This window comes from Pseudopodoces humilis, chromosome 7, assembly GCF_049639895.1.
Source record: "Pseudopodoces humilis isolate 2021_Gansu_Grassland_sample_001 chromosome 7, ASM4963989v1, whole genome shotgun sequence".
NCBI lineage: Eukaryota > Metazoa > Chordata > Aves > Passeriformes > Paridae > Pseudopodoces > Pseudopodoces humilis.
Window position 1 is genome coordinate 17,413,813 of NC_142206.1, and position 26,925 is coordinate 17,440,737.

Consider the following 26,925-nt stretch of genomic DNA (forward strand, 5'->3'; position numbering starts at 1 on the left):
CAGTAGAACAAGTATTGTAAATATGTGTAGAAATGAACTTGTAGGTCTTCAAAGTGAGTGGTAGAGTAATATAGAAAGCAAGATAGTTCTTTAAGTTCAACAAAAATTCAGAATAATGGAAAAAAACTTTTTTCTTCTCCATCAGGATCTCATATTTATGAGAAGCAGCTTGATACAGATCTAGAACCCTGGTTCCCCAAATGCCAAATATTTTTTTCTGTGTTTTCTTATTCACTGCTGGGAGCCAGGCTGGGAAAGCAGTGTGACTTTTAAATGGGGAGAGTTTGGAAAACAAACTCTGACTGTATTTGAATTTTTTTTTAAAGTCTTCCTATAGATGCAAGGTGTGATAGATAAATAGAACTGTTGTCTACTAATTCTCAGTTCCTTTACCTGGTACTAGGACAAACTGTCCAAGCTATTCTTCTAGACAAAAAGGACATTCCCCCCTCCCCTTCTTTTTTTTTCTTCAGTTTCTGTGCCAAGTGACTTGGCAAGGAATTGAAACAGAGCTTTCACCTATTACATTAAAGGCACATAGCTGTAAGCATATAGCTGTAATTCTTTATGTCTGTTAATTAATTTATGACACAGTGACCAGGCTGGATAGGACCAGAAACAAATGTTATCTCTTATTTGCTATAGAAGAGGTAAGGTGGTACAATAATTATTCTGTGCAGCAGACATTTATCTCAGTTTCAGCTGTAAACAGTTGTACTTCTTCAGGGGGATTCTTTAAAAAGGAAGCTACAAGAGTCCAACCCACTTCATGTGATACAGCTGTTAAAACAAGGGACAAAAAAATATGTTTGAGTCTAGAAATAAGCTCTTACAGTGATCTGCTTTCGTTGCCAGAGCAAAAGCACTATTAAAACAGTACTACCTTAATAAGTCTGATTCTAAACAGGAGAAGATAAGAAAATGTCTTTACTTTTTTTAGACATGAAAACTGAATGAAACTGTTATATTCCTCTGTTCACAGAGACTCAAACTCTTATGTTCTAAGGAGAAGAGAAACTTGACATGGAGAAAAACACCATGAAGCTTCTCTGTGCTTCACTTTCTCTTGCCATGATATGCTGGCTAGCTGAAGGTACCCTGTCAAAAACAGATGCAAAGAAAGGTGCTACAAAAAAACTGGAGGAAAAGGTAAAGGAAATAACTGAAATTCTTGTCTTATCTAACATGTGCAGTGAATTAATTGAACTTTGGTAAGTGGCCTCTACTTCTGTTAAAACAGTGTTAATGCATTTCTGCTGAAGCTTATATTCACAGATAAAACTTGAAACTGTCCTTTCCTTCAGCTTTTCTGTGTGTCACAAATGTTCATTTCTTGAAACATATGATGTAGACTTCTGCATCTGTATCCTCTATGCAAGTTGCAGATGCAGGAAGTTTTTGTCCCTTCAGGGAACACACTTCCATCCCTTTGGAAACCAGGGTGGGGAACAGTAGTTTGGGCCAAGAGCTCTAGATCATTTACTGGTGGACTGGAGCCTTGCCAATGGGAAGGCTGTATCCTGATGAAAGAGTTTGAAGAGCATTCTAAGCAGTAATTCTTTTGCAGGCAGAAATGATTCAGAGTCTCACAATACGCAGAGCCAGTATGCTGAAGTGTCTCTTCACTTGCTGAGCATGTTGTTGTTTCCTGTCATTATGCATATACATCTGTGAATGTTTGTATTACTTGCTCAACATCTACCAGGAAGCAAATCTCATCTGCAGATAGTGAGGGTAATACAAGGTGTTAAGTCAGGTCAAATCCCTGCGTTCCTTACAATGAATCAATAGATGGCTTCTACGTACCCAGCATGCATGTCTTACTAGATCTTCTCATTCTGTTTTTATCTGCTAGGTCAGTTGAAGCACCTTCCCTAAAGAAGAGCGTTTAAAATCTTGACCTTCAGTAACCACAATGCAGCATTCTCAGATTAAAATATATCCAGTTTAAAATTTGTCTTCAAATTCTTGGTTAAGAGCTTCTGGGTAACACGACAGAAAGCATTGATTACAAAACAGAACACCATCATCTGCCATAAATTATGTTCTTTACTCTTATAATATCTTGGATTTTGGGTTTTTTTAATATGCTTTTTACTTTTCAAATAATCTAAGTTTACCGATGATGACCAATCATTTCTGAGGACTTGTGTGTTTCAGTTCTAAATCAAAGTACTCTGCATCATTTAAAAGGAGTGCTCAGAGTTCAATGAAGTGATTTGTTTTGCTGTTGTTTTTAAAGTCTGTTGCCACTGAAAGTGGCCATTTCATATAACTGGTTCTAATAACTGTCTTCTCTCCACAGAAGCTGCATTCTGATAAAAATGTTCAGGACCGGGGATTGGTGGTTGTGGATCCAAAAGCAAAGGATATTATACTGGAACATAAAAGTTATTGCTCCAAGAAGATGAAGGAACGACATTTCTCAGGAGATGTTCTGGGATATATTACTCCTGTAAGTTGATACATTTAATAAAATTTGTGCTTTGAATGAATATGCTGCAGACTGTGCTAAACTGCAACTTTGCATCCCTGCTATAAAAATATTTTTATAGTAATGGGGGCTGCTGGTTAAATACAGTCAAATAGCCAGACACGTATTTGAGACTTGATTTGGGGTTCAGGTGGTCTCAAACCCTTGTTCTCCCATCTGTCTCTCAGAGACGGTTTAGGTTATATTGTTTTTCTTCTCCCTGGCATTGAGGAATACACTTAGAGCAGGTACTGGGTGTGCAGCTGCAGTGGGAGCTGCAGGTTGTGCCTGGGTGGGAGCCGTGACCTGGTGCTGACCCTTCATACAGCAAAGAGCACAGGGACCTGTGGCACCGGCCAGGGAACCGGACACTCGGACACAGCAGGAGCCAAGGGCTCAGCAGAAAGACTCCAGACTATCCCAGGCATGGAGTGCACAAAACCTGGGCATTCCTTTGTTGGGGGTCACTCCCCAGCAGACTAGCTGAAGCTATTTCTGTTTTACTGCACCACAAATAAATTACTGTAAGGATCCCGACATCTGGGACTGTGCCATGGGAAACCCGGGGCTGAGCCAGTAAGGAAACCCTGTCTGAGCATGGGGTGTGCAGGGAGCCAAGGGGGACACCCCTGGAGTCACTGGAATTGCCCTCAGCAGTAAAAGTTTGGAGTGGTGGGAGTGTGACTGCCAAGAGTGGCTTGGTCAGACAGGGAAGCTTCATTAACACTGGTTTTAACAGGGATGAGAGTATTTTCCTGTCAGTGGTGAGTCAGGTGAAGTTGCAGTGAAGTAACAATTGTATGCTGCTGTCAAACTGATGTCTTTTGCTATTCTGTCTCCTTCAAAGCATTCTTTCTTGAATGATAAATATTTCATCCTTTTTTTCAGAGGATAGTTTTCACTTGTTTTTGTCTTATACTGCTCAAAAGACAAATAGGTGCCCTATAAATTTTCACCTTTCTCAAGTTCTCTTGAACATAAATTCAGAGTCTGTAGATTCAAAACTGTGTGGGAATCTACAAGCAACTTGCTGTAGTTCAGTTGAATTAGCACAATTTGAAGATTGCATTTCATGTAGCTATTAGAGCTTCCAGAGTACTTTCTTATTTAAATTAAAGCAATATCCCATAAAGATATAAAGTTTCCTCGAATGAAGAAGGATCTAGGAGATGATTATATTTCTGTTAAAGAGTTTATATTGCTCAAAAGTGAAGTGAACTGCATATCTTGCTTCTGAGTCTCTCATGTTTTTTCTCTCCTTTGTTTTTCAAGTGGAACAACCATGGCTATGACATTGCTAAAATTTTTGGAAACAAATTTACGCTAATCTCACCAGTTTGGTTACAAGTGAAAAGGAGAGGGAAGGAAAGGTTCCAGTTCACTGGGCTCCATGATGCTGATCAAGGTGTTATTTTCTTTTTCTTTGAATATGAATTGCTGTATTGTTGTGACTAGGTAGGTTTGGCATATTAGGTGGGTTTTGCTGGCTCTGCCTCATGGTGAAGTACCTTCATCCACTCCATTTTTTGGGGTTTTCTTCAGAGTGAACGTCTTTCTGTCCTCATCTGCTTCCACATGTGTACATAGTTTATTTGCCAAAAAATGTAAGTAGCGAGGTTGGCTTTTCCACCATGCTATCCACAAAGCTCCTCTTAAAAGAGGAAAGGGCAAAGATCCTGTACAGGGAAAAACAGTCTCGGTGTTGCACTGTGCAGCTATTTGCCTGTTGTGGGTTTTGTTTTATTTCTTAGCAAAAACCTTTAGGCAAATTTGTTTTAGAAAGGGAAGATAAATTTAATTTGAAGAGAATTTTTTCCCTTCATTGTGAGGAAAGTGGCAGCAAGTTTAGATTTCAGCTAGTATGTACTACTTCATGGTTTTGAAGTTAATTGAATGTGAAATTTCATTTGAAATAGCTATAATTCTTACCATGTTCGTGCCTACTAACAAATTCATCCTAGTGCAATGACTGCCAAAAGGAGTGGATGGGACACTTTGAAGTACCATCTGAAAAAGGAAAACATTCCTCCCAGGTGATGCCTGGTGGCTGCAGAAGTGTTGTTCTAAGTAGGGAGTAGGGTAGTTTCCATGATGAGGCAGAACTAAGCAGGAAGGGGCTGGGTGAGGAGTATTTTAAGGCTGTAGTGAATGCTGTGGTGCAGGTTCATGGCTTCAGATTCTGTGCATCACAGGATGTTCTGTCTGGGTGGATTATGAACTGCTAGTCTGTGGCAGGAAGATATGTATAATGAAACTATGGTACATCATTTGAAGAATGCTTGAAAATACGTTGCCATTGTCAGCATCATTTATATTTTATCAGCTGTCTTACTTGATACTGTTTGACAGGCTGGATGAAAGATGTGAGAAAAACCTCCAAAAACATCAAAATAGGTGAGCCTCTGGTTTATGATTTTTTGCTTGCTTTTTATCTTCTTTAGCTGCTGGGAGAGAAAGGAAGGCTTTCTTCCAGGTCAGTATGGCAGGAGGGAAGATTACCGTAGCACAGCTGTATGGAGAAGATGTCTGAGAAGAAAAATTAAAGCAGTTAACTGTAGATAGTTAGGTAACTAAATGTTGACCCTCTTGATGCCTTTATATTTTGCCTTAGCTTCTTGTCTCTGAATAAATCCTGGGTTACGGTGCCCTCCCTGTAGGGATACTAGTATATAACACTGTGTACCTCCCTGGGGAAAGAAGTCTTCAAACTTGTTGCTTGGGGTTCTGTGTAGTTAAAAAGAAAAAAAAAATAAATCCACATCTGAGTCAGTCAGACTTTCCTGCATAATAGTAGAAAAGTCCTGTTTGTCTCTTCTCCCCTTGAAGCTGGGAACTCATGGGATGTGCTACAGTGTGTCTTTAGGGAAAATTGCAAATATTGCTGTAGAGATTCTGCTGTGCTAGACTTCTTTTATTTGTTTATAGCAAGAATTATATGGAACTGTGAAATGCTTCTTGATTCAGAAGGGAGTATGAAATTTGAAATGTATTAGAAAAATTGAATTCTCAGTCAGATATTTTAACATACTTCAGCTGCCAGAGGATAAAGCTTTTGAAATCACTCTATACTTTTCTAAAGCACTCTTTTACAACCATGATAGTTAGAAGGGGCTTAGACACAGCTCCATAAAATCCATTGCCTTTTCCTTTGGGCATGATTGTTGACTCTTCCAACAGTAATTTTTCCCTATCTATGTTTTTAATGTTTTGTGTTTTTGGAAAAATAAATTACACAGGCTCAAGTGCTTTCCAAAGGTAAAAATTTGTCTTAGGGCCTTGAGTGGAAGAGTGAAGTGATATTGGGCTATGTATGGAGTAAATTAGAATTTGAGGTGAACTTTTGTACTTCATTACTGTGGTAGAAGAGATGCACAACTTAAAGATTGGTATCTTGTGTTGTTGTTAGTTTAGTACCCTACTTGAGGCCCTAAGTGGTAGTTCAATTAAGAACGTTCAATCAAATGAAGGTATTTTCTCTTAAAGCTTGTGTCAGTGCTGATCATTAACTAAACTTAAAATGAAAAAGAATGTTCAACGGTGTCAGTTTATCTATGCTGCTGAAGTTGGTCAGAGTGAAAAAGCAATTATCTCAGTTATGGGATATGATTTTTACTGGCATCTCTGCTTGTATCTGCTGTATTCTGTTACTGCAGAAACATTCCAGTGTAGATAATAAATTCTTAATTTTCACTACTGATTGACTACTTTGCCTTATAGTGCCTCGAATTTTGTTTGATGGCTGGACTTACCAAGACTTTGAGAGTGTTTTTGGTAGTGAAGATGAGATAGAGGAACTTTCCAAGAACATGGTTCTGCTAGCCAAGGTAAAAAAATATTTATGATGCTTATAAAATAGTGTGAGATGATACTTGATTGCTTTTGTAATGTATGTTTTCTCATTTCTCGTGATTTTGCATTCTACAAAATAGAATTGGATCAAAAGAATAATGAGGCAGGATTCTTAATAGTGTGTCCAGTTCCTATAAATATGAAATGTAGCAACACTTAAGTATAGGTGACTATGAGTCTAATGTGAGACTACATCAGTCTGATCAACATAACCTTGTTGACATTGGCAGCTGCACTCATGATTTTTGCCTGCTTTAAATTTCTCATATATTTCTATTAAAAGTATAATTATTGAGGTGTGGCTAAACTGCTTAGTGGTATTTTCTGGTAGGCAGAAAAAGTGTCATGGGTGCAATGAGTATTGTTTTCTGCACAGGAATACGTTCAGGGTCTGTGTGGTAAAGCTAAGGAGCCAATTTTAATACCAAGAATCATTCACTGGATATGTTTTACTGAACAGTTTTGCTCGGGTCTGATCAACCAGTTTTCTCAAAATGTTCAGAAACTAGGAAGAGGAGAAGAGGAATTTTTCTAAGATTTCTGGCCAACCCCTTTCCTAATGGCTTTAGAGCTATCCCTTGTGTGGGACTAGACAAGTTGCACCCAAAAGATATTCGGCATTGGTTGTTGATTTGTGGCAGCCTGTTTATTGTCAGAATAGGAGTTCTCACTTGCTACATGACATAAAGAAATCTAAAGTGCTCTAGAGGAAGTTGGATGTAAAGTTAAACTGAGTAATTTCTTAAAATTTGTAACCGATACATCAATTTTATCTCCTCAGTAACATTTGACCTCTTAAGGAGATCAACTAAAGTACAACAGTACCCTTGATCATGCTAAGAATAAATTATCAAAAGGGAGACTAATTGTGGGAGATATTTGGAATCATGTCTATGCTAAATTAGCATTTATGTCTTTAGACTCAAGAGATAATGAGTTTTTTCCCTGATACACAAGTAAAAGTGTGTCAAATGATTTGTTTAACAACTACCTTTCATTAGTGTCTGAATTTTCCTAATACAATATTGGTTTATTCTGTAAGAGTAGATATCATGGATAACTAATAGAGATTTTCAACTTTTGCATGTTTGTGTTTGTTACATTATTTGTTTCTCTTGGACTTCTCCAAGAAATGCTGTGTTAAAGATGAATCTGGTGTAAGAATACAAAGCATGTTCAATCTGTAATAGTACAAGAAAAATAGCTACATGGTCATTAACTGTGTATTGATGACAATTCTTTTTATTTAGAATGAAAATTTTGATGGTTTTGTAATTGAAGTTTGGAGTCAGCTGGGAAATCAAAAGCAAACGTGAGTATAATTCTCTAGGATGCAATTCCTAAAAATCAGCTCCTTTAAAACATCCTTTTAATTTGTCCATGTTGATTTGAATATGTCTTTATAAATAAATACATTTAATTCTAGGACAACTAAAGGTTGTTCTGCTTGTCTTACAATGTTGTAAGTAGAAGGGTTTACCTCACTCTACATGAGATCAAAGATTACATAATAATCTTCACAGTGGGTTTAGCAGGCCATGTTAGTCTTTCATACTTGAGTTTTGCATGATGTAACTTTTACGAGGATGTAAAGGGTGCATCAGTTGCATACTCACTCCCATGTTGGCACTCGCCTTTATCATAACGTTGTTTGGTTTGGGTTATTGGGTGAAGCTGGCAACAGTGTGAGACTTTGAAGACCTGAGGCAAACACCAAACTTCTGCTACATGAGGAAAATGCAGAATAAGGTGGTGAAATTAATGATTTGGTGCAGGAATCTGAAGATTTTGTGTTAGTTTCTCAGGAAATCCAGGCATCCATTTCTGTAAAGTGCAGTGTTTCTTACAGATCTCTGTTGCCTACAATGTCTGGGGGAAAACAGCTTCAAGGAAGATGCACAGAATGCAGAGTTTATTATGGAAGGCCTTCACCTTTCAGAAAATGGTTACTTCAGGTTATTCTGGTTAGGGCAAATGTTCTGTCTGATGGCATGTATTAGTTACTTCTCAAAATGAGTGTACTACTAGCAGTCCTACCTTTTCCCTGTAAAGTTAACACTTGGGAACAAAAAATTGAAACTGCAGAATCTTCTTAGCTTTGTAAAAGGCTCCATCAGTTGCCCTGCAATGAGTAATCCTTCAGCTAGATGCTCTTGCTTATAATTAGGTTGTTCCTAATTTGCCAGGTTGTTCCTAAGAGCTTATCTGTATCCTGAGCTCTGAACCTAATGCAGTGTCTTAATGAGGTAGCCAAGGTGACTGAAGCAATTAGTAACTGCCAGTCAGATGGTAGTGGTCATTTTATTTATTGTACTTACTGTATTTAAGTAAAATCAATACTTTTCCTATTAGTTAACACAGATATAAAACAGACTGTGTAACTGTCATTGTAAGACTCACTGAACATAATTTTAAACACACTGGCATGAAAGTGCTGTATTGCAAATGGAACACATGAGCAAAGCATACTTTTCTGTTAGCTCCAGGGTGAGTTTATTTGTGGCATGGTAAAAATACTGCTCTCTGCCAGGAGCAATGTTGGTTTAAAACAGTTTCACAGAATCACAGAATAAGCTGAGTTGGAAAGGACCCACAAGGATCATTGAGTGCAGCTCCTATCTCTGCACAGCACCATCCCCAAGAGTCAAACCGTGTGTCCAAGTGTGTTGTCCAAAGGCTTCCTGAATTCTGTCAGGCTGGTGCTGTGACCACTTCCCTGGGGAGCCTGTTCAAGTGTCCAAGCACTCTCTGGGTGGAAAACCTTTTTCTAATATCCAACCTGAACGTCCCCTGATGCATCTTTTATCAGAGAGAAGAGATCAATGTCTGCCCCTCCTCGTCCCCTCATGAGGAAATTGTAATTGCAGTGAGGTCTCCCCTCAGTCTCCTCCAGGCTGAACAGATGAAGTGACCTCAGCTGCTCCTTATACAGCTTCCCCTCAAGGCCCTTCACCATCCTCATGGCCCTCCTATGGACACTCTCTAATAGCTTTATGTCATTTTTATATTCTGGCACCCAAAACTGCCCCCAGCACTGGAGGTGAGGCTGCCCCAGCTCAGAGCAGAGTGGGACAATCCCCTCCCTTGCCTGTCTGGTGACGCTGGGCCTGATGCCCCCCAGGACAGGGTTGGCCCTCCTGGCTGCCAGGCCACCGCTGGCTCTGATCCAGCTTGGCTCAGACATAACTTCCCATAGTCCAGGACCCCCAGGTCCCTTTCCATGGCAAGGTTTATCTAACTGTGCGCTGGACATTTTGAAATTAAAAACGGGTGTCATAAAAACTGTGAGTACTAGAGGAGATACTGCTGTTTAGTTGCCTTAGCCTTCAGTTACCTGAATGTTATTTAGGTGAAACACTACTTCCATTCACTGTGTGTTGTTGATAGAAGGGAGTGGGAAGTATTTTCCATAATTTCTGAAAAGGAAAGCCTTCTCACACCATATAATGGTAACTGGATCCTTTCCTCTGTGTAGGTAACACGTAATCATGTGTGGCCACTGTGAAGAACACTTTAGGATTATCCTAATTTAGATGTGAGATTGTTTGTCACGAAAGCATAAAGGGAAACAGAAGTTAGGAACTGCAGGTTTTTCCTCCATTTCAAACCTGATCTGATTTAAGTGCTTCATTGGAAACTCATTGGTGGGTTTTTCCTCCTTTTATTGCCATGTCCCTAAAAATGGTTAGGATGTTTATGTTTATGGTTGGGATGGCAGCATTCTGAATGATGCCAATTGAGACAGAAAGCTGAAGTTGGGCTCAGTGAAGCTGTTTTGTGAATGTAGGAGGCTCGCATCATTACACGGAAATTTTGTCTCATGGTGCCTCTAAGTTGTGGGACCAGTGTCTTCATTTTGAGGTTGTGTTTTCCTATCACTTGCTTTGAAGCTTGGTGGCTTGGCTATGCAGTGCCCCAGGAGTTTTCCCTAATAATGTTATTTGCAGGGAACAAATGTTAGAACAGATCTTAAGGGGCAAAATTAAGTGAATTTATTACATTGGCAAGCCTATTTTTTTGTTGCACTTTGAATGCTGTTACTTTGGGATCAGTTCATTTCGAGTAGCGGAGCAAGAGTTTTTTCTGGGTAAGCATGGGTGGTCTTTTGCTTTGCTTGTCGCTGGAGTTGGAGCAGTGCAATGCCTCCTTTAGCCCACAACGTGGCAATATTGTAACGTGAGTCACACCTGATCCTCCTTCAGCTTGTGTCTTTCGAAAGTGGCAAACACCGGTAGTAAAGCAAGTTCTTAACCTAGGAAAGGTGGGGATTAGTTCGCAGAGGATGTCAGCACAGAGATGAACCCTCATCCTTTGGAGAGGTGAAGTGTTTGTAGGACAGTATTTGTGTATGCTTCAAATAAATCATCTGTTGTAACTGTTAGGTGCAGTGTAGGCTTTCCTAGTTCAGATCCTTCAAGGTCATATGCCTGGAAGTAGCTTAACCTACTTCTAGTTAAAGGGACAAAAGATCATAATGATGCTCCTGGGAACAGATATTTTACCTTCAAACAACTTTCAGAGCAGTCTGACAATACGAGGAGACCTGCCTAGCTGATACGGTTTATTCATGTTATTAAATGTGAACATGTTTTAGTTTAAAATTAAAATAAAAAAAATCCCTTTTTTTCCTGACATACAAGGAATAGTCTCACATAAGCAGATAGCAACAGGTTATTGAAAGTCAACACAGATGCATAAAAATGTATGGGTATACACTGCAGCTGCCAGCTTGCTTTATGAAATGTTAGAGCAGTGGTGTCTATCCAGAGAAAATATTTCACTGAGAATCATTATGGTTCATTTTTCAAAAACTAAATGAAGTGCGTACCTATCTATTAAATTAATAAATGGCACTCAATTATTCTATATATTTCATATATCTGTGTTGAGGGAAAAGCTATGGAAATTTTTCCTGTAATGTTTTTAACTGTGTTATGGAAAAGATCTCTGACCCATCCAATGGAAAAGATCTGACCCATCCAATGCACTGCCTTAGTGGTGCAGGAGCACTTGATACAGCACAGGTTTCTTTATCCGGCTTAAAATGACAACAGAAGGATTTACTTATGGAACGCTTATGCTTGATACGATGTTTCAGCTACAAAGTCAGCATCCACTCTCTAAAGACAATGTGCAGTGATACTTCCTAGCAGAGTGCACCCAGGAGGAGGTGAGTCTGCAAAAGAATCTGAAAGTCTGCAGATTAGTGTCCTAACTCACCAATAAACTGGGCTATGATTTTAAAACTACTTCATGTATCAGAAAGCTGGATTAATTACAGCTGAAGGTCTCAGTCGACTTCAGATGAGCAAGTGTCCCCATGAGGTACCTCTTTTCAGTAGCTGAACCTGAATATTGGATGGGCGTTTTTGTAACACATGCTCTCCCTTGATGTTGGGGCTTAAAAATTGCCTAAAAGCTTTGTGATTATTAAATTATATAAGAATCTTCATGCAACAGGGTAACTGTACTAGCTCTGAAGTAACACATAAATCCTTTGACCAGCCTCTTTTAGAACCTGTGATTACTGGTCATTTTTAAAATTAGGTACATTTAGATGCTTTTTTCTCAGCCATTTGCATGTTTCTAGAAAACCTTTCTCTTTTGGGGTACTCAAGTTAACTTTAGAAATTAGTGAAAATTTTCCTTTGAGGCCCAAGGAGTTATCTAAGAAGAGTCTTCAGTTTCCTGTTTATTCTAGCTGGCATCACAGATGAGGTGAAATGTTGCTAAGAAGTTATGTTGCTGGTGTCCACTAAAACATGAAAATCTGTGGTTTCATGCTTACTAATTACCTTCTGTTTAGTGTCTTCCTAAGCAGAACTAACTCAGACTAGTTTGGGTTTTTTCAAGAGCAAAAAATTTTTCAATCATTCTGGTTTGGGGTTATAGAATTCCTCTGTAATGCTTAGCAGACTAAAGTATTACATTATATAAATCCTTTGTGCTGCTTTATTTTGGATATCATTAAATGTTTAATTTTTATCAAAATTATAAATTTTTATAAGAGAATTATGTTCCTGAATATATCTACCTGCTTTTATGTTAGATACCCTGAGCAGCCTCTTCTCTGGTTGTTCATTTAGGAGCCTTGGTGCCTCAAGTCTTACACAGCAATACTGTATGCATATTTTGTATGTCTTCACATGTATAAAATGGCATTGGGGTCTTCTGTTTAGGTTCTTAATTTTAGAAATAACACCTGTTCCATCTGAGGAACCTGAATTGCTATGATACATGTGCGTGGACCTCTTTTGGGGTCTTTATACTGACCATTTCAGGCTCTTGCAGATGTCTAATACAGATACTTTGAAGTACCCTCTGTTGCACTGGTACTTGTTTCTTCCCTGTGTTTTCTGGGAATAGAATTATTATGTACAAATCACAGTGGCATCAGATTTAGCTGGAGATGAAAAACTGCATCTAACTAATGCTGCTTCCTTTCATTCTAGCAATTACTGTATGGTAGAAAAGAGTTCAGCTGCCCACCTTTTACCCTGACGCAGGAAAGTTGTCTCCTAATAGAAATCTAAATGAGCTGAGATGTCATATGCAGATGATACCTCAATTCTGAACTGTTTTACTGCTTCTTATAGCTTAAACCTACTTAAATAACTGATTTTTTTTTCCTAAAACCTTTTTTGCCTGATTTCACAATAAAATATTCCAAGTTATTCATCTCATGGCATTAAAGTTTAGAAATGTACATGGAAGAAATATTGAGAGACCTGAGCCAGCAAAGGTTCTCCTGCTTATTTAGTTAACAGCTAGACAAGACCTTGTCTCACTTACTAATCTCAATTGTGGGTTTACTGGGTGGGCTTATTTTTCTCCAGAGACCAAGATATGTTCTGAAAAAGGCATAATATACTCATAATACTCTCACAGGGTACATAAAAAGGCACACAATATTCTGATCAGTCTAGCATTACTTGACAGATGGCCATCACACAGAATCAATCTGAAAAATGTGATTTTTTTGTCACTCTATGCAGAAGATGACCTTCAGGCATCTTATTAATGTTGGTAGGAGTATAGGAGGAAAAACTCTTCTGGTAGTTGTATCCTTCATGTTAGTCCCTGAAAAATTAATCTATTAATCAAAGATTTGCCATAATTCATTCCCGTTTCTTGGTATTAACTAGGCAGTGAAATGGCAGAAAAGGGCAATTTCTTCTTCAAGTAGACAGCTTTATTTTGTCCAATTTTCTTGACAAGGCATAAATTTTAGGGAGCAGTGACTCCAAATTTGTGCAGAAAGGGGACTGAAGTTGGAAAACTGCAGAGGTTTGAAGGATAGTGTAACTGAAGGGAAGGGTATGAAAACCTTTCATATCTTCTGCAAGGCCTTTCAAGTGCATTGACATCGCACTCTTGTGCACTGAAGTAAACTCTTCTACAAGGTATCCAAAATGCAGTAGACCAGCAATGCTGGAAAAAGGGATTTTTGGAAAAATAAGTTTGCCAGAAACTCTGGGTGATGAAAATTTGGAGGTCTGCATACTTTATAGGGGACAAGGTACTTCAAAATCATAAATGCTTGGAAAATTGACCTACCAAATAGTAGTGATAGGAGAAGGCTTGAAACAGTATGAATGAAGTAGACCTTACTTAGCTCAAGATAGAATCTTATAGCTGCCAATATTTCAGTAGCTACTCTGAAGTTGAACTTGACTGTAGTGAAGTGTCTGGTAAATATTTAATGAAGCTTTTTTAGAAAGATTGATTTTATTCTTACTTTCTTGTACCTCATTATAATGTTTAAAATGTCACTAGCTTTTCTTTCAAAATTGCCAATGGTAACATTGAAGAATATTGCATTTAAAACACTGGAAAGCACTGTTGGGACACAGTAAGGTTTTAATTTATAGCACAATAAATGAACATTCTGCTATTGTTCTTTGGAGGAGAGGGAGGAGTGCACATTTGATTTACTTCATCTGTCTTGGCCAGCACATGGAAGTGAGCCTAAATTAAGTCTTTAGCCATTAATCCTGCCTGATTTGCCAGAAGGTTTTCAGGGCTCCAAACCCTGACTTGACAGGTTAGTGAATAGATATTAATCTGGGTTTCTTGAGAAAAAAATCTGCAGTTGTCCAGCTGTCCTTTGTCTTCTTGACCTCCTTCAAGTTGAAGGTAATTATTTTTTAGCCAGATCAATAGTGATTGAATTTTGTGGGGGGGAGTGTAGGAAGTGGCTGTTTAGATGTAGCCTGTTTTTAGAGTGACCAGTGCACCAACAGTCCAAACTGCATTTCCACCCCTTTTTCAGACCACAAATCTCTGTCCTGTGTTTACAGTTGTAGGTTATGGTTCTACACTTGCATGTTTCAAAATATGACTTTTTTGTGCAGTCACTGTTTTTGTGGTTATGTCACTGCCTTTGTGGATCAGTTTTTGACTCTGCAGAATGGAGTGAGGGTGTCAACCTTGTTTCTAAATGAAAAAGAAGTTGTCTTGTTCTGTACCTATGCTAGATTCTTTGGTCCTATCCTACCCTTCTTTTTATCCCTTCATATTCTTAATAGTTAAAGTCAGCAAATGTTTTGCAATGTTCTGCATCTCAAAGCACCTACAACTAACAAAGGCAGACAGGCAAACAAAAGAGATCCCTGCTGATGAACACTGTAGAATAATCTCAAGGCGAGAGGAATTGATTCTTTGGTCAAATTTATCTTATGTATAGCATCTCTGACATCTAATAAAGGTTGAGTTATATTGCAGTTTTGGGAATAATTAGTTTAAAAGGCACAAGACACAAATCAGTGGGAAAGCTTGCTTACCTAGTTTTAATACTGATTATAGTTTTTTATAAGATTATGTCATGTGGGAGTTGTGATGTATATGTTTGTGTCAATAAATGTCTGTTTAGCTTAGTGTTGTAATTTTTAATGTATTCCTATGGAAAAGGATTCTTATATAATTGTTTTGTCTGAATAGTGGCATACTCCAGATGCGGAATGAATGTGGTAAAGTAACAGGAGGGAGAGCTGTTGGTTTCCCAGAGCAAGAATGGTAGAAGTACATGCTGCAGACAGACCAAAAGCTGATTTCTGTAATCCCATGTCTTCCCCCAGAGAAATATAGGTGGCAGTATGATAGTTCATTGTTAAGGGCTGTTCAGCACAGCCAGCTCTCAAATTGTAAGCACAACATATTGCTGGTATTGGGAAGGTGATAAAATGTGCTTTGTTTGTTTGCCAGGATTTGGAGAGTAATGGCTTTTGAAGGCCCTAGGAAGTTTTCATCAGGCATCAAACCATTTCAGGGAAATTGGAAATACTTGGTTACCTTTGGATAGTGTCTACATTGTGAAAACAAGCGTAATCACTGTGATGGATAATTATATAGGAAAATCAATAGCTCCAGGAAAATATCTTGGCAGGGCAGGGATTATACTCCTTGAAAGGCATGACAGTACCAAGATGTTGTTTCTGAGAGTTCAGGTCTAATCATGATTTAAGTGGAGCAAACACCTTGGGTGATGGCTTTTGTCTATTCTGCCTTTCCTGCTTAAGCACTTTTAGCCTCCTGGAATGGATGTTGAAGTTGCTTTCCATTTGATTCTGATTTAAGTGTAGTCCTAAACAGACCTAGAGTTCTGTATTACTATCATCTGACTATTTGTGAATCCTCCTGACCAGCTGAAAAATAGGAAAGTTAACTTTGTTCTGAAAAATCAAATGACTTAAGAAAGGATCTCAGAAGCACTGTGTTTGTAGTGCAAATTTAAGGGAATATTGGATTCCTCTTAAGATGACATTAAGCTTTGTTTCTGCTTGCTGTTGTTCTGATTGAAGAGTTTTCTATTAACATCACCCTTCCAGTCAGGAGTGCTAAAAGCAGTTTAGCATAAAAAGCATAAGAATTTTTAAGTTTATTTTCCTATTGAAATACTAAGAACATGGATATGAAAATCAGCTTTTGTGGAAGTCTTTATTTAAATGATACAGACAGAAGATGCTATTTCCAGATATGACATTGTCAAACATGTATTTTGTAGGTACACAGTGAAGTATGGGGAAACAAAAGAATTATTAATACAGGAATAAAAACAGCAGAAGAAATGTTTCTAAACACAGGTCTCAGTGTTCAGGGAAATATCCCTTGAAGAGTACATGTTTTGCTGTGAAAGCATCTTCACAAATTCTTGTGTGTAGCAACACAGTGACAACTTTAATCTCATCAAAAGCTGCTTCTTCAGAACAGTGTTTGGTTCTTCTATTGATCTATTTATTTTCACCAAAAATGACCTCAAGAGGTGACCTGTTCTGATAAGATATGCTGGCTTGTTTTACATGCTAACAGTGCATAGTTAGATTACAATAAAAATTAAGAAAACTTAGAACCCCAGGGTGATCACCAGTTCTCATAAAACTAAGACTGTCTCAAGCAGGGCAGTGTTCATAGTTCTTAAAGAGGATAAACCTAATAATTTTTCCTAATTGTTGTTTCTCTGCTATGATCACTTGCAACAAGCTGTGTTTGTCTCTCTTGCCAGCTGCATCTCTTTTCAGTTATTACTACTGTTACTTGTTCTTGTCAATATACAGCAGCAGTTTTCCTGTCTTTCCCTCTAATAGTATATTTATATTTCAGGGAGTTGATTCATTTGCTCACTCACCTTTCTGAAGCTCTGCATGAAGCACAACTTAAACTCATACTGGTCATCCCTCCTGCAGTTGCAGCAGGGTGAGTATTCCTATTTAGTTTCCAGGTGAGAAATACTTTCTTGTCTAATAAACAGTAAGTTCAAAGCTTTGTTTAAAGCTGTGCAGTTTAAAAGAAGAAATAGTTATTGGGTTTGATTGGTAGTCCTTTCTCCATGCATGTTGCACTGAATATTCTTGGTAACTATGTGCACTCATACATACCTCTTAATTTTTAATGTGATAGAGGAGCCAACAAGGAGAGATGCTATGCTGGACCTTGTTCTCCCCCACATTCCAGCTGGGGTGTTAGGAGAACAAATAGAGGGACAGAATCCCCTCCCTTGAGCTGCTGGCCACACTTCCCCTTGGTGCACCCCAGGATGTGGTTGGCTTTCCCAGCTGCAAGTGCACAGTTGGCAATGAAAGATTATTTTTTCCCCCTCCAAGTTTCCTTTCTTTCTTTAAGCTGTTCAGCATCCTTATGCCTGCATACGAAAACTCAGTAATGTAAGTCAAACAGAGAAGCATTGTTAGGTACTTTTTCAAATGAAAATCAGTAGACAGCTAACGAAAAATATGACAATTTCTTATTTTTCTCACCTTGGGTTCTACAGCAGTATGGATAGGCTCACAGCCAATACAGATTATGACAGATTAACAGCACAGTTTCAGGACAGTGTTGCACAGCCTCCTAAATTTCATGTAGGCTGTCACATCCTTCAGTGTACATTCATTTTCAAAGTGCCAAAAAGGCTGAGAAAATTGAATGCCTGAGCAGTCTGGTAAATGTTGCTTCTGTGGCTGGACTTTTCAATGACCTCAAGTTTTTGTTGAGTTTTATGTGGAGGTCTTGTAGCATATTGGGGAAATAAAGCATTTCTGCTTACAGCTATCTGTGCAGATTTGAATGCATACGGCTGAAAAGATTCAGGGATCCTGTAGTAGGTGACTAAAAGGTTGTCCATGTGCTGAGATCAGTTAACATCTGCCCTATAACTCCGGTGTCACCTCTTTTGTAGGTTGGTAGTGTAACCCCATCCAAACTAATTCCTGAATATAGGTACTTCCTACCATCTTAAGACTTTAAGCCCAGAACAGTATCTACCTAGTTTTGTTTTTCAATAGCTGCCTGAAATCTGATTGCAGTGTATTTTCTGTAAAGTATGTACTTGATGGTATTTTTCATTTCTTTATCTTTTCCTCTGTTGCATGATTAATATCCTTACAAGAAGTAGCTAGTTTAATGCAAAAATCCTCTACTTTTGTGTGGGACTGGCAACACAATTTTGATAGGCAGAGAGAGAGAGAAACAGTGTTGAAAACTGGCAAAAGAAAACAATAAATTCCTTGTAAATTGGTAAAGTAGACATTTGTAAAATATTACCCATTCAGTGCCCTTTAATTGAAGGCCTAGCTGCATTTTGAGGAGATTCCTTCCTATCCCTCAAGCACCTATGCTTTTACCTTGGCTCTGCATCATTAATCCTCTAATTTCTTGCAGAATTTCTGGAAAATTGTGGGCTGGTATGCCTTTTGCATCACATGGCTTTTCAGTGGTGCTAACAAGTACTTTGAGTTTCTTCTATTTGGTTAAATCAAAAATAATGCAAAATTATTGTGTCTTATCTCTTGTCTGTCATTTATTCCAATCTTTCATGCTGCCCTTTTGTGTCCTACTTCTCATCCCAATTGATAGTTGCTTTAAAAAGTAATTTTCTGTTGCTATTAATTTTAGTCTATTACAGGTGAAGAGAAAGATAACATTTTAAAACATTTTTCTAAAATGCCTTATCAGTCACTGCATCACACAGATACTTTTTAAAATACTAATGTATACTCTGGTAGAATTTAAGTAATTGCTATAAACGGTGTTTGTGGTTGAAGTGCATTTGTGCTTTTGGTGGTAGGGAGAAAGTGGAGAATAGCACAAACCTCAACATTCCTGCTCACTGTGATACCTACTGATGTTACCAAGGTCAGCCAGAGGGACCTAAATGTGTTTTGTTTCTGTAAGTCACGTGGGGCTCTACACTCTGTTTTTTCTAAATCCCTAAACAAGATGTTGGAGCCTCTGTAAAACTTCAGTGTTCTTAAACTTATTTTGCCTGGACCAGAATTTGCATTTTTAAGGTAACTATCTTTCAGGACTATTTCTCTGTTGAACAACACACTGATGTTGTGTTGTCATTGCTGCCTCCTGCTGTTCTGCAAATTGACACAATAGTGAGGTCAGGGTTCTGAAATCTTTCTGAGCTGGGATTTAGGGATGCACGGTTAGAGCTGGAAAGAGATGCCTATCTAAAGTGCAATTTTTAACCTGAAATAAGTTTTACATGCCGATTACCTGTTATGTACCCATTTACATGGGTGTTCCTAAATGGCCTGTTTGTAGAAGAGCTGAGAGAAATAACAGCTGTAATTTATATAAAAGAATCTTAAAGTCTCGTTCCTCTAAACCAATTACATATATCTTTATGCATTCCTAAAGTTTTTGAGATTTATCCATAGACCTTTATGGCCCAGAAGAATTCAATAATCACATTCTTTTCAATCAATGATCTTACATAACTCTGTCTTCCATGTATGTGTTCTTACTGCATTAACTAGAAAAAGCACTAAGTTTTTGAGTAATAGGTTGTTGAAATAGACTCATAACTTACAGAAACATCTTAAAACACAGTGTCCATGTATACTTTAAAGCTTAGAAATATATTGGGTTTAATGATATCAATAATCAGAATTCTGAAATTTTCTTTCTACCTTACTTGACTTTTTGGTTAGCAGCTGTACTTGAAAATGTTTGATTTATAGGATGCAAGGCTTGAACTGAAAGTGCCTCCAACTGTGTATTAAATATCTTGTGTCTTGAAACTCACTTTGGGTTTTAACACTTCAACATGGTTGAAAGTAGGCTTTTTGCATCTTATGTTCTTTAGTTTTTGGAATCACTTAGCCTGTTAATCAAAAATACAGCAAAAGGCATGGAAATAAGTACCATCAAGAATCAAATAATATATCAGAGTTCAGCAGCTGGCAATAGACTGATAAAGGAGACATGAGCTGTATGTGGAGCATTCTACCCAACTGGGATGTTAGGAGCTGAAACATTGTCCCTTTTGTGTTCTACCCTGATTAAAATTTAAAGAGAGCATAGTCAAATGTAAGCAGTTTATTTAGGAATTTGTAATTTAGACTCTTTTGATATGCATTAAGATCAAAGCAGTCTGTCTGCAAATGTTATCTGAAAGGAGACATTTAAGAGCTAAAAATACTAGTTTGCTGAGGGAAAACCCGTCTGGAAAATGCAATACTGCACATGAGATCGAGTGTGGGATGCAGGAAGAAAACATGTTGGATCATCTGTTTAACTTCTCAAATTCAACTTTTTGCAACAGAAACTAAGTGAGACTGATCCTCTGCTGAACCTTGCTGTAGTAACTTGAAGGTTCGAGTGGTGCCTTTGGATTTTGGTTTGCTTATAAAATGCTCTGGACTAAAAGAAAACTTCACTCTTTTTAAATCCAAACGTTTTATAGCTTTTTACAACATTAACCAGAGGCAGCTGAACTGGCATAATCAAGAGTAATCAAGAGCTGGGAATGTGTTTGGATGCTGATTGGGAGGCAGGAATCTCTCTAGCAAGCTTTACTGTCACAGAGAATGCATGTAGAGCTCCCATGATGAAAAACAGAGACTGAGATAGTTTTTATCCACCTGATGTCTAGGAATTGCATGGTTTTCCTGCAAAAGTAAATGATTTACAAGAGAAAGGAACAGCAGGATCCAAAAGCTGTTCTTTGTGAAGTGTGTGTGTAATTCTCCCTTGTGGACTGGAGTCTTGCAGTTGCAGATGTCTGAAGAGATGTGCAAGGACTGCAGTGGTGTGTAAGTGGTTGCTAAAGCAGATGGTTTGGTGAAGACTTCCACTTTGTCATTCAACAGAATGTCTCAAAAAGTTAGAATTTTACTACTTTTAACATGCATGGACATTGATGCATGTATAAACTATGGGTACCGTTTCTATAAGGTCAGTGGGTAGCCAGGCACATTCTGTCCATTGCTGATGGTGAGTAACTCCATTGGTCCTGCTAATCCTGGTCTTGATTAAATTCCTGCCTTAAATATATGCAATTCAGTGTTTTATTGTGCTGCAGAAATTATACTGGGAAAGATGTGTGGATGTTTTTATAATGATTTCACAAGCCTCTTTCCAAATAAGATAGCTGTGCTGGAGTGAGCTACCTTTATGCCTAAATATGCACTTACAAAACTATGCTGGGGGAGAAAAATAAATATGGCCAATAAAAATGGACCTTGAAATTCGGTTGTACCTGTTCTCATAAGTCATAGGCATTGGGTTGGTTATTTTGTTTCTCTGTACCTAAATTATTTATAATATTAGGGATCTATTCTCAAAGCAAAAAGTGAGACTTTGTATAATAACTCCTTTCTGTGTGCAGGTAAATTGAATTTCATCTGACTAGATTATTGCATGTTTTGTCCGGGTTCAGCAACCATTTTATCCACTGTTTCCCAATTACTGTCAAGAAAACAATGAGTAAATAAAATTGAGTTTATTTATGTAAGCTATCATTGGAGGGAGCATCAGTAATGTTCCTGTTTTTTGCTGTCCTGAGAAAGAACAAAGACAAAAAGTTCCTGGGAGCTGTAGGTACAGTGTTGTCTTCACAGGAGTTCTTAATCTATCCATGGTTGCATAACCATTGCCTTCCTGGCATTTGTAGTTTATTATAGACTTTACACATGTGATATAAATATGTAAAGTCTCAGTATACACTCATTAAAAGCTGTTCATTTTGTTAAACGCAGTGTTAAATAACTCTGTATTTAGGTTGTTAGCGATGGCTTTCCTTGGACTTTTATCATCCCGTGACATCCTTTGGACAAAGTAGAAATAAGTGGCCTTGGTTGTGTCACTTCATAATGCAATACTATACTCTTTATTGACATTTTGATGGTTAGGATATGCACTAGGAAGTTTATCCTGTGCGATGGATATCCTTTTAACACACCTCTCTTCAGTCTACAAGACAGTAGCTGCTCCTTGAATAGCAGATGATTATTTTATCTCTTTATTCTGTACAGAATCTGTAAATGAGAGAAAGTGAACTGTGAGTAAACTGAGTAAACAAGGAAATTCAGGTGCTGAGGTGAGAGGCTGCGCTGTCAGTGTGCTCTGTGGTGGAGCACTCTTAGTGTGCTGCTCAAGGGGGTCTCCTGAATGGAAAGCCCTCAGGGAACTCCACAAGGAGGTGAATTGGTTGAGGAGTATCCAGGAGTCCAAGAGAGAAATGAATTACAGGAATCACACCCTATCTTCCCTGGTAGAGACCTTTTAGGCAAATAGGGCACATGACACAGAAGATTCCCCATCATCTTTCCACCTGACTGAATGTGTGACTTAAGGGATAGGGGATAACGGTGACAAGTTCTTGCCTGTTGCAGCAGTTGTGTCTTCCCTGTCATTTCCCAACCTTCCCCATTTTGTCACTATTAAGAGTTTTAGAATTACAGATGTAGCTACTGCTGCATTTCTGAGAAAGAATATCAAGAATCTGCTGGAAAATCTCTAAAACTTTGGAGCTTTGTTTGTATCAATCATAATTAAAATGCATGGAAGACAGTGTTATAAAAAGTTACAATTGTTTAAGAAGCCTCAGGTAACACAAAGTAGCTTTATACTTTCAGTAATTTTATCAAGTCTAGCATAATAATAACTAGATATGTCAAACCTTGATCCTTGATTTAAGTAATTGTATGCAAAATAGCTGCTGTTCTTAGCTGTGTTTTAATGACATGCCTGCCAGTACAAAGCAGAGGTCAGTGAGCAAGATGGTTTCATTCAACCATGTGGGACATGGTTTTGGGCATTATTAGTAAAAGTGAAGCACATTGTAAACAAACCACTGGAGCTATCACTGTCCTTATGACATTCTCAAAAAATGCTACTATTGGGAAATTGCATACAGTTTAGCTAGAATAATTTGTTATCTCCTGGCTAGCTTCTGATAGCATATATCAAAGCAGTATTTAAATTAAAACCAAACATGTTTCTCCCTGATAAAAGGTACACTTAACCTCACAGCTTCTAGAAAAATTTCTGTCTTTATTGACTTCTTGAGATGCACAGCTTTAGTGCAGTTGCTTTCATTTTAAAGCTACAGGAACCCAAACTGCTTTCTCTCTTCAAATATTTGAACATAATATATGTTCTTGTCTCAACAAAATACAGCAAGCATCCCCAACTTTGGATTTCATATTTGCATATGTAAGGGAAAAAAAATCTACAGCTTCTCTTCCTGTTACTTAAAACTTCTATAGGTATGTATTATCGGTATTTTCCGGCACTAAACTTCCACTTCACTAAAATTAACATTTTAGCTGCTCCATTTATTCTTTATTTTTGCTGCAAAAACATTGTGGATCTGAAGTACTGTCTTAAGTATCTTCAGCCTTTTCTTTGTTGAGCTGCTGTACAATGAAAATTACCAGAATCTATGCAGTCTTCATTATTGCTATCCAGTAGTTGTTGATACCAGCTTAGTTTTGCTACTCTGCCTCTTGGAAAGATTGGCAGGAGGGTAGACATCTCGTCCTTCCTCTTGCTTTGTGCTGTCATGCTCTCTTCTGCCTTTCCTATAAATATACGTACATATTTTTCTGCAAAGTAGGAAGAGCACACAACGAATAACTACTCATTGACCTCACGCTTGCTCAGCCTAATGGATGCTGCAATTGACCAGTGTTTTGCAGATGTGATAAAGGAAATAGGTGCTTTGATCTTTTAGAAACTGATTATGAACAGATACTTGTAATATTATTTCTGTTTTATGTCAGTAATCTGTCAGTCATCTTTAGAAGTTGCTGCAGATTCAATTGCCTTGCCATAACTTTGTGTATATTGAATGATATCTTCTTTTGTTTACTATTCCAGTGTATATATACCCACTGTTTTCCTTAGAAGTATTTCTAGCAAGTAGCAATTCTGATGTACAATATGCAAGTAAAGAGCAGGGTAATTTTTATGATAATGTATGGTAAACAAATTCAATGAAATATAAGCAGCTTCTAACATGTGTCTGTTTTGGAGTGAAATGGGAACTGTGACTTACTTTTATCATCATTCTCAGGAAGGACTATATGGAACAGAATGTAGAGCCTTGAACTTTTGGTAAGTAGAGAATGCCAGGGATCAAACCAGCAGAAAACATACTGCTTGTTTCAGATGAAGTTTCCAATTATAGAATTATGTCAAATAACAGTTTATTAGAAAACCAACTTTGTTGAATACTATTTATTAAGTAGGATTCTGCTTTACCAGTACATGCACTTAAAATTATGAAAGGTTAACATATTTGTGAGAAACCTGTTCGTAATAATCATATTTGATTAATCTTGGTGATGGAAACACTAATACTGTTGCTTTCTCTGAGCTTTCCACATGTCTAATCTTTCTTACTTTTCCTTCCAATTTGACAAATACAGAAAAGCAAGATATTCTAAAAATGATAAGTGTTTATTTATTGTAGAGTTAGTAAGTATATACCAAATATGCTCTGCATGCTCACTATTGCTGATAAGGAAGTTTGATGCTGGAAGACAGTCGTTTTAGACAATATACAGAAAATGGGACTTGGGAGGGAAAATCTGAAAGCTAACTATACACAGTTTCATATTTGGTGTGGTAATAACAGTTGGTTATACACTTTGGCCCCCATTGTTCCCATAGTTTTCCATCTTCCTGTGAGTATCCTAAAAAAAAAGAGACTGTCAGAAATATGGAGAGTGCAGTTACATATCAAGAGATTTTGTAGTTGGGCCCTGTATATGAAATTCAGCACTCAAGAAGGCACAGAATCACTGTTATGAGGGCTGTCTAGGCTAACTGACTGGTACATTCATTTTTATTACATGTTATAATATGTTTGATTTGAATCGCAAGATACAGCTTGAGATACAAGTTTATACAGAGGGGAACAGAAAACCCAGTAGGAAATTATTACTGTCTACTTCTGAGTAACAGTTACTGGAGCAAGTTTAATAATGTCCTCAAATTATGGTGATGCTATTAATCCCTGGTCAGAGTCATGCTACTGGGCTCATGTTTTTCCCTTTATAAAGGCTCAAAGTATAGGTCTGTCAGTTGCATCTCTTTTTTAAGTGAATTCTGTTAGCTACAGTAAATCTGGATGCTTGTTAATGGCTCTAAACTACATGTTTCCCTCACTGATGACTTCCCTGGTTTTGCTGCTGTTTATTGGGCTGCCAGCTCAGTAGAGCATGGCACTGACTGCAGCCACGAGATGTTCCATGCATTTTGCATAGATTCAGAAAGGACTCAGGAGGAACGAATCTATTCTTAGAACTGAGTCTTTTAAAGACAATACCCTAGAATATAAAATCAATGCAACAAAGGTCTGACTCTACTAACATCTTCTGAAGCAAGTGCACACATCTGGTTTTGAGTTCCCACCAGGGAGAATCATTAAAATAATCTGTAGGTCAGCTAACAACAGTCAAAGAGAAAAAAGGGTGGAATGTATTCCTCTGCATATCTGTCATTTGTAGCTCTACCAATTCTGAGGCAGCTGGTGTAGAGCAATTACTACATAAGTTTCAGTATTAAGTTGGAAAACTTTCCAAAAAACAAAGAGAAGAAAAATGGTGAGCATTTTATGCAAGGAGGAATTAAGGCTACATTTGGTGTGTTAGAGTTTTTAAATTAGGCTCATATGCTCCAGAGTACAAGCTTGTTTTGCATGATGTTCTGCTATTGGAGCATGGCTTGCCTGGGCATTAAGCCCTGGCATGAAAGGCACTAGAATAGTTTGGAAATTAGGAGAAGCAAATGGTGACACAGTGGATGTTCATTTGTGCATAGTCCTTCTTATATGGCTCCTATGAAGAGACTGAAGCAACGTAACATAAACAGCATGAAAGGAGAACAGTTGACCTTCCCAAAAATGGAACTGGTAAATACAAGTGTCAAAATTAATTTTTTCTTCTTTGGTAGTCAGAATGTCTGGTTTTGTCAAATGTGAATTTTTTATGTTGACTTCAGAGTTTTAGATACACTGTACTTTTCAAGTAATTTAAGAATTTGTAAGTGACTGGTCTGCCAGCATGCCTCAGTTCTGAGGACAGCAGTTTTCAGGCTTATTTGTCACTAGCCTTCTGCTGAGATTTCATGCTTTCTTTTCAGGACATATATTGCTTGGCATGTTTCCCCTTCTTGACTTCTGTTACTGGTTTAAACCAGATGGGCCACAGGTAATTAGTTTGGCTTCATGAAAACTAGTAGGCTAGTCCATGGCAAGAACAGATCCCATGCTTCTCCCTATTTGGAGAGCAAGGACTGCAAAGACAACAGCTGGGATGGGATGTGTGTATTAAAGAAGAGTGCCAGCCCATAATGTTCTTCAAAACATTCATTAGGTACAGAGATACCATTCTGCTTCCTGATAAAAATATAGCTAGTTTTTCACTTGTCAGTCTGTTAAAATTCAGTCCCCCAGTGATATGAAGCACTCAGAGTGTATGAACTCCCAGGGCTTTTGTGTTGTGAATCTGTAGCACTCATAATTTTCTTGCTCGTCAAGCTGTCTAGGTTTTATTGGTTTTAAAACACCTGTCTTTATCTTTCCTATCTGAGAATTCGGTTAAGAGATTTTTGCCATTGAGAAAATTTGAACACAGTCAGTAATGTGATTTGTGGTTTTCAGTAGAGATGTTTGTTTATTTTAAATTGTGACCACCTCTGTGGATAAGGGACAGATAGCCCTTATGCTTTGAAGGCTTCTGAGTGTCAGCATTGCTATCATGAAGTAAGTGCCCCAGACAAAGACAGTGCAGAAGTAGGGTTGCAGGTTTTTACTTAGGAATTTAGGCTACAATTCAGAATAGTAGTATAGTATTGTAAGGTGCAAATAA

At 37.9% G+C, this 26,925-nt stretch overlaps 1 protein-coding gene across 8 annotated transcripts in view; it reads left to right on the forward strand.

Annotated features, from left to right (window-relative positions):
• Nucleotides 1-26,925, forward strand: part of CHID1 (chitinase domain containing 1) — a 103,756-nt gene that overhangs the window by 2,531 nt on the left and 74,300 nt on the right. For all 8 annotated transcript variants that reach the window (XM_088057868.1, XM_005522363.3, XM_088057867.1 and 5 more), the window contains 7 exons: nt 983-1,149; nt 2,306-2,455; nt 3,746-3,878; nt 4,823-4,867; nt 6,191-6,297; nt 7,573-7,634; nt 16,922-17,014. In XM_088057868.1, coding sequence (XP_087913994.1) covers nt 1,024-1,149; nt 2,306-2,455; nt 3,746-3,878; nt 4,823-4,867; nt 6,191-6,297; nt 7,573-7,634; nt 16,922-17,014 — 716 coding nt within the window. In that variant the 5' untranslated portion in view covers nt 983-1,023. The remainder of the gene's footprint in view (nt 1-982; nt 1,150-2,305; nt 2,456-3,745; nt 3,879-4,822; nt 4,868-6,190; nt 6,298-7,572; nt 7,635-16,921; nt 17,015-26,925) is intronic.